General features: G+C 55.0%; 1 protein-coding gene across 3 annotated transcripts; it reads right to left on the reverse strand.

Annotated features, from left to right (window-relative positions):
- Nucleotides 1–612: 612 nt before the first annotated feature.
- On the reverse strand, nucleotides 613–7,782 carry BMP4 (bone morphogenetic protein 4). 3 transcript variants are annotated; one of them, XM_024232040.3, is made up of 4 exons: nucleotides 7,650–7,782; nucleotides 4,164–4,288; nucleotides 2,735–3,111; nucleotides 613–1,770 (listed from the first exon to the last, which is right to left on the reverse strand). In XM_024232040.3, exons 3-4 carry the CDS (start codon nucleotides 3,102–3,104, stop codon nucleotides 914–916), a joined length of 1,227 nt encoding a protein of 408 aa, XP_024087808.1. In that variant the 5' UTR covers nucleotides 3,105–3,111; nucleotides 4,164–4,288; nucleotides 7,650–7,782; the 3' UTR covers nucleotides 613–913. The 3 variants fall into 3 exon arrangements, with proteins under 3 accessions (XP_024087808.1, XP_024087809.1, XP_024087813.3); XM_024232041.3 differs by having other exon boundaries at nucleotides 7,441–7,782; XM_024232045.3 differs by having other exon boundaries at nucleotides 626–1,770; nucleotides 2,735–3,058; nucleotides 7,650–7,732.
- Nucleotides 7,783–8,130: the final 348 nt, after the last annotated feature.

Below are 8,130 nucleotides of genomic sequence, written 5' to 3' on the forward strand. Positions count from 1 at the left end.
ACCAGCCTGGGGCAACAAAGAGAGAACTTGTTTCAAAAAAAAAAAAAAAAGACAAAAGAAAAAACAAGAGTCCTACCTGAAGAAAAAAAAAAGTTTAAAAACATGCTTTCACACACACATTATGATGTTAGTGTACAAATTAGTTTTGATTTGGAAATATCACATTGGTGCCTGTAATAACTGGAGATACCCTGAGGTATCATGAAAGCAGAGGTGGGTAATCATTTTTCTAGAGTTGAGACCTCATCACACTCAGCTGTGATACACCTCAACAGGTGAGTGAAACAGAAGATGTACAAGGGGCCTGAAATGAAGTCTTTAATCTGACCTACACTGCTTTCATCCCAGTGTTTCTCCAAGGCATGTGTCATCCAGATGGGAGAGGATACTGCGTCCTTGTTAACATTAAATAGAAATAGAAAACAATTCATGCTGGCAATTACCATCTCTCTCTGCCAACAGTTTACTTCCTGTCCCTACAACTTAACCACCTCCAGGTACCACCTTTTGACTTCCATCCAGCCTCCAACTCACCTGAACAGAAAAAAGCCTCATTCAAAAGAGATGAGCCCGAAGGAAAAGAGAAAGGATTAAGGAGAAAAAAAGTCATGATTTACCTTTAAAATAATGACTCATTTTATTTTTTTCTTTTAATACGTAGTTATAAATATATTTTGTCAAAATATATGATCAATATGGTCAAAACATTTGCACGTAAAGTCATAAATAAGGTCAAGGTGAATGTTTAGGGAATTTTTTCCTTTTTTTTTTTTTTTTTAAATAAAAGTCCAGCTATAAGGAAGCAGTCTGTGTAGTGTGTGGGTGAGTGGATGGGAACATGTGTGTGTGTGTGTGTGTGGTGTGTGTGTGTGGTGCGTATATCTGTCTGTCTATCCTCAAGGACTGCCTGATCTCAGCGGCACCCACATCCCTCTACTACCATCTCCTGATAATTTTTCAGTACCACCTTATCATACTCATCCAGGTACAGCATGGAGATGGCACTCAGTTCAGTGGGCACACAACAGGCTTTGGGGATACTGGAATTGACAGAATTGACCAGGGTCTGCACAATGGCATGGTTGGTTGAGTTGAGGTGGTCAGCCAGTGGAAAGGGGCAGTCCCCATGGCAGTAGAAGGCCTGGTAGCCTGGTGGGGCCACAATCCAGTCATTCCAGCCCACATCGCTGAAGTCCACATAGAGCGAGTGGCGCCGGCAGTTCTTATTCTTCTTCCGGGCCCGCTGTGGGTGATGCTTAGGGCTACGCTTGGCCCTCCGGCGTCGGGTCAAGGCATGGCCCCGGCCATCATGGCCAAAGGTGACCAGGAGGGGCCGGAGCTGGGCCCAATTCCCACTCCCTTGAGGTAACGATCGGCTAATCCTGACATGCTGGCCCTGGTGGGTCCGAGTCTGATGGAGGTGAGTCACCTCAATGGCTAGCCCATAGTTTGGCTGCTTCTCCCGGGTCCAGCGAAGGACCGCAGGGCTCACATCAAAAGTTTCCCACCGTGTCACATTGTGGTGGATCAGTCTCGTGTCCAGTAGTCGTGTGATGAGGTGCCCAGGCACTACTTCTGCTGGGGGCTTCATAACCTCATAAATATTTATACGGTGGAAGCCCCGTTCCCAATCAGGGCCCTGGTCCACCTGCTCCCGGAAGAGCCGAAGCTCTGCAGAGGAGATCACCTCGTTCTCAGGGATGCTGCTGAGGTTAAAGAGGAAACGAAAAGCAGAGTTTTCACTGGTCCCTGGGATGTTCTCCAGATGTTCTAGGCACAGTTAGGAAGGAAGGGGAAAAGAAAAAGCACATGAACTTTTTTCAAAGATGGAAGAGTCAAGAGATAGCTCAGGGTTGGGCGATGAATGGTGAATGCTGCTTATGCAGGGGAAACCTACTGGGAGAAAATAAGCATACCCTTAATCTGAAGGAGCAGATAAGTGGGGCAGCTAACAAACCAGCAAAATGTAGCTAGCATTTCTCAAGCACCAAAGACAGAAACTATCTCAAGCCTCCTTGATATGTCTAATAATTTCCATGTGTCAACTCCTCTATGGTACCACAATCAGACTCCTCTTTTAAACCCCCCCACCTTGGCTTTGTGTCCACAGTTTTCTTTACAAGTGGTTGTAAAGAAAAAGAGGTGCCAACAGAGCACAGGCAGGAGGAAACATGCACACAACCACCCTCTCCCTCTTCCACTATTGAGTATGTTACTAAACATTTCCCCAGCGATCTTGGAAACACAGAGCATGCCTTGTTGATCATGTTACAGAGGGGAAAATAAATTCCAACACAGTAATGATGCTGGTGGATTAATAACTCAGATTTACTTTGGAAAAGAAACATCCGCTAGGAAACATTCAGATCGGATTACAAGGCCCCTATTGAATAAACCCGACAAACACACAGCTGTAATATTAAATTCAGTAGGTGCTTTGAAAAAAACGGGCAGAAAACCTAGCAGAAAAGGCTTTGATATAGCAAAAACACACCGCTGGGGCTAGCCCACGTCTGAGTGCTGTCATTCCCCTTCCCCTGAACACCTCCCTCTCTGTCTCCAAAAAATAAGTTCGGCGGCAGCTCTGCAAATTCTTGGAGGTAAGCAGCTCTGTTCCTCAGCCTCCTGGACTGGGGCTTTGATGTAACCCGAACTCTTCTTCCCCAGGGCTTTCACTGCCCCTCTAGCCAGTCCCACCAGCCCTCCCCCACGCAGACTGGGGGAAGAGACTGACCTTCGTGGTGGAAGCTCCTCACGGTGTTGGCCCGGCTGGCCGGGCGCTCAGGATACTCCAGACCAGTGCTGTGGATCTGCTCTTCCTCCTCCTCCCCAGACTGAAGCCGGTAAAGATCCCGCATGTAATCCGGAATGACGGCACTCTTGCTAGGCTGCGGGCGGCGGCGCAGCCCAAACATCTGCAGAAGTGTCGCCTCGAAGTCCCGCAGGAGCTCATGGCTCTGCCCTGAGCGGCGTCCTCCCGCGTGGCCCTGAATCTCGGCGACTTTTTTCTTCCCCGTCTCAGGTATCAAACTAGCATGGCTCGCGCCTCCTAGCAGGACTTGGCATAATAAAACGACCATCAGCATTCGGTTACCAGGAATCATGGTGTCTCTGGGGAGGGGGAGGGGAGTGGAAGGTTAGAGAATAAATAAACACCAATAAATAGGGAGAAATAGAGATGTGTCTGCATATGCATTTAGGGCTAGAAATGGAGGGGCAAGATGGAAAGCAGGTCAGAAAGATCAAGTTTGTGTCTTCTCCCTCACACCCCCCCCCCCCCACCACCCACCAGCTGCAGCCATGCACGGCCTGAAAGTAAGAATTGCCCTGTAATTACTTGGTCTAACTTGTTTACAGTCAAATAACCCCAAATCAGATAGCCTCCATCCTGTTAATCTTTTTTTGTCCTAACTGCTATCTAAGCCATGATCTCAGCGTGGCTTCTTGAAGGATAAACAGTTAACATTGAGGGGGTGAAAAGGGGTGGGGGAGGGAGAATTAAAATGGCATTGCTCTCCACTTTAGACCTTCAGCTTCTCTCCCTTTTCCTCCACCCTCAGAGCCCAACTTTCACAACTTCCAGTTGGTTCAGAGCCAGAGGGAGGGAAAGTGAGAGGCAGGGGCTGGGCGAAGACAGAGGGCGACAGGGTCCAGAAGCCGAGAAGGTGGTCTGGGAGCTAACCGGGTGGCTTGAGGGCTTATTTTATTGTGGCCGATGAGTTTGAAATATTCAGCCAAAAGTGCCTGATCGTGCCCGCTCACCCCCAGGGAAGGGGTGAGAGACGATTCCAGAGAGACCTCTGTGAGTTTTGACAAGAGAGTGGGAACGCGCCACGGAGACACTGGGGGCTCCCCCAGACAAGTTAGGTAGGGGAAGGGAGTGGTTAGCCCTCAAGGTACAACCCCGGGCTTTCATCTCTTTAACTCCCTCGCGCTCCCCTTTCTTGCAACGCTGAGAGGGCGAGTGCGCGCTAGCAGCACTTTAAAAGGAACCGGTACGCTTCGAGCGCCCCGGCTGCCGGGCCAAGAAGGGAGCGACAGTGCTGCCAGGGAGCAGAGTGTGGATATTGCAAAGGAGGTCCGACGGAAGGGACAGCCGGCGAGCAGGGGTAGTGAGGGCAGAGTGAATTCCGGGGAGGGGGAAGGAAGAGGTGTCTACTCACTGACAGAAAACAAGGCATATAATAACAGTCCATGATTCTTGACAGCCAATCTTGAACAAACTTGCTGGAAAGGCTCAGGGAAGCTGCAGCAGTGCGTTGCTCGAGGTGGCACTACGGAATGGCTCCTAAAAGGAATATTTGAATATAATGAGACTCCGGCGCAGACAGGCTCTGTTTTTCTTCCAGCCCCTCGGAGTCACGTGAGCGCCGAGGCCCCTCCCGCGGCGGGCGGCGAAAGGGCCTGCGCGCCCTCCCCTCCTCCACAGCCCCCCGCCCCTCGCGGGCCCGCCCCTCCAGGCGAGGCCAACCTCCGCGCCCGCCGCCCGAGCCTCAGCGGTCCGGGAGGAGCTCCCGGCGGCGCTCAGCAGAGCCCTCGGCCGGTGCCCCGCGGCCTCCGCGCTCCCCGGGCTACGGGCGCAGCGCGCGGAGAATACGGTTCTCGGCGCGGTGAGTCGGCCTGGGCCCCCGCGCCTGGCCACCTGAAGCCAGAGGATTTGGGGAGCACTGAAGGGGCTGCGTCTCGCAGCTCGAACCCGGCTTAACTGGGGCCGGGAGCGAGGTCGCGAAAGTCTCACCCGCCCAAAGCCTCACCACCGAGAGGCACTTAAAAAGGAAAGCGCACAGGGACCCTGCCCACGCGCGTGTACACACACACACACACACACACACACACAAGCAAACACGAGCTCCCCGCCACTCCTCCCCAGGGTCTCCGCAAGGCCAAATATTGCTCCCAATGACAGCCAGTCACCCCTTGGCGAACGCCTGCTAAGGCTCCGAAGAGCCGGGCCACCGATCTAGCTCCCGGCTGAAAGCAGCCGACCTTGTCACGCGCGGGGCCGCGAATGGGAGGGAGGGTGTTAGAGAGGGTGATCGCTGTGGGAAAGTGAGAGGGAGCGGCTGCTAGTCATTGCTCCGGGTCCATTACCGAGAATCCCCAAACCTAGTCCGCCGCTGCGTGGCCCCTCTCCCCCAGCAAAGCAGACCCCCGAAGAAGCCATTCCAGGCGGAGGGACAGATGCCGGGGCTCGCAGCTCCGGGTAGATTCAGAAAGAGGCGTCACTGCAGAAAGGACGCATCACAGTTTTCAGATCTTAATGTCGCCGAGGTTTTACAACTCCCGACCCGGCGCAGAAAGGAAATCCCACTATGTTCCCCGGAGTCGAGAAAACGGTGAACAGCTTTCGGCCTGCGCTCGACCTCTGCGTCTGCATCTCTCTCGCCTCGGCTTCCCTTATTTTTTAAACCACCACCACACTCCTTCCCCCGCCACTTCCTTCCCCCACCCCCTTCCTCCGTTGCACCAGCAGCAGAGTCGCACGCAGCAAATACTCCTTCAAGAATTTTACCTACCTACAGCTCAAGCAGTTACTGGGATGTCCTGACTAATCGAAGATGCTGCCGCGCGCGTGGGTCGCTCAGCGCAAGGGCCTCTTCGAAAACCCGACTAGGCGCAACTCAGCATTCAGCAGGGCCGGGTGCGCCAGGTCGCCCCCGGGGCCCGGGCCCCATGACTCCTGCCCCAAAGCCCACTCCACCCGACCTCCCTTTCCTGAGGCTGTTCCTAGTTGCTGCTTTGGGTCGCTCCGGAGCTCAAGGGCTCGGGTTGCCTGCGGCCCCACTCTCCACGCACAAACTTGATTTTCTTCTTAGGGGCACTTGCAGGTAGACTTTGAGGAAGGAAAGTAAAGGATCGAGCAGCTCAGCCCTCCCTCCCGACCGTGGATGCCCGGAGTCGACCAACACCTCAGGTCCGGGTGCGGAGGCCGCGGGCGCCCCTGCGCGACCGTCCGCGCCCGGCAAGAGCCGCGCGGCTTTCGCCTTTGCTGGTCCCGCGCCACCGCTGGGGCGGGCTGCGAAAGGGTTGGGAAGAGCAAAGGGTTTTTTTGTTTTGTTTTGAGACGCAGAAGCCCTTTAAAAAGCCCAGCGAGGAGAGGTCCAGAAGTAGAGAAAGCAGACGGAGGCAAGCTGTGCCCGCGGGGCAAAGGGACAGTGGAAGGGGCGGACGCCCGGGTTCCCCGGAAAACCCTCGGCCCCAAGGAATCTCCTGGGGCGGGAGAGCGCGGTTCTAAAACCGAGAGGATAGGAAGGGGAAAGGGGAGTTGTGTTTCAATTTCGGATTCACCAGGATTCATCTCTAATCACAGTTTTCTTCTCGAATTTTTAAATCGAAAAGATAAAAGCCAAAAGAACTTTCATCCCCAGAAGTTTTTATTGGGGGAAAGGAATGCAATTCGGGGTGGTTGTCCTTCACTTCCCTACCCAAATCTTCTCCTAACGCCGAAATGTGTTTACAGGTAGCCTCAGTTTACCAAGTATGTATCTTTTGGGGGTTTAACCTCTCACAAAGCCTTCAACTCACAAACCGCGATCCTTGAAAACCATCCTCCAAAGCAGTGCTTAGGAGGCGTCTAAGGCCCCCGGACCAACTCCCGCTGGAAGAAGTCTGCAGGGACTCGGGAATCACGGGAACCTTTCCCGTCGGTTCCGGTCCTGGAGGGCCAGGAAGAGCTGCGCGTCCGCCTTTCGTCCCGCCAGGAACTCCCCATAGGACACGACACCGCAGGAACAAGCGTCCTGGGAGCCCCTGGGATCCTGGCTGTCGTCTCTAGGGACCCTACACCGTGAAATGATAGAGGCGAGGCTCCTTGGGTTCCGCAAGTCGACGAAAATAGCTCGTGGAGAAGGCGCGTCCTGCAACTGCAGTTCGCAAGCTCTCAGGGCGCCCCGCCAGCTGGGGGCCAGATTGGGTGACACTCCCCTGGACGCAGCCTCCGGAACGGCGCGCACTCTCCAGAGGCCAGCAGGACTGCGCTCTCTACCGCAGAACCAGCTGCAGCTAGGTGTTCTCTCCCCATCTCGCCGTCGCTCTGCCCCCTCACTCTCTCCGGACCTCAGAGCTGGCTCTCTCCTTCCTCCTCCCGCCCTTTCCGTCCGGGGATCGCAACCTCTAGCCCGTGGGCAACGCGTTCAGCCCAAGACCCCACAGTTTTTCCCAACGACCCCCTACCAAGGGCTTCTCTTGTTTCTGCTCTCCTTCCCCGCACTTCCCAAAGGTGAGAATCTCCCAGGGACTGCTGGACAGAGAAGGCCTGGGCAGGGGCAGTAGCCGATATTTAAAGGTCTTTCAGCGCCAGCATCCCCACCTCCAGCACCACTATTGGAAAATAATTAGGCCATCTTTTGCCTCGGTCACAGCCTGTGACCAGCTTCTTCCCCCCAAGGAGGCTCCTAGACCCCCTCTGCCTGTCTCCCCTCACCAGGTAGCCTTGCTCACCATAGGTCCCTGCAGTAGCGGGCTCGCCAGCAGCAGCTCCTGGGGACCTCTGAACGGTTGCAGTGAACCTGGGCGAGGGCCGGGGACTGGGGCGCTGCAGGCTCGAGACAGCTTGGACGGGAATCCCATCGGGGAGACAGGCTAGATAGTCAGCCGGAGCAGCAGCGGCGTCTCAGGCTCGCGTCCCTCGGCTCGGATGCCACACTCACCTAGCTTCCGGGCCGGGCTCCGCGCTCCTTTCCTCCCTCCCTCCTCCTCTGCCTTCTCGCATCTTCCTTCCTCCTCTCTCCCTCCCTCGCTTTCTTTCTTTCCTTCCTCCTCCTCTTCCCCGGCGGCCCCTCCCTTCTTCCCTCCTCCCTCGCTCGCCTCCCTTTCTGGGGATGGGAGCCCCGCCCACATCCTCCCCTCCAGCCGCCCGACCTCGCCTAGCAGGCCCGGGTCCCGGAAGCCCAGGCAGCGCCCGAGTCCGCAGCTGCCGTCCGAGCTGGGACGCCGCAGCCTCCAGCTCTGGGAAGCGGCTGGGGCTCACCTGGGGACCACGTGCGGAGGTACTAGAAAGCATGCACCGACTAGTCGCCGTACCTTCCAAAAATACCCATGGGAGTCTGGGCTTCCCTGAGTTTAGTGTAACTGCTGCCCAAACTGATGATTAAAACACTGAGTAATCACCATTTACCCTGAGTAATTAGA

This window comes from Pongo abelii, chromosome 15 (assembly GCF_028885655.2).
Source record: "Pongo abelii isolate AG06213 chromosome 15, NHGRI_mPonAbe1-v2.0_pri, whole genome shotgun sequence".
In the NCBI taxonomy this organism is placed as follows: domain Eukaryota; kingdom Metazoa; phylum Chordata; class Mammalia; order Primates; family Hominidae; genus Pongo; species Pongo abelii.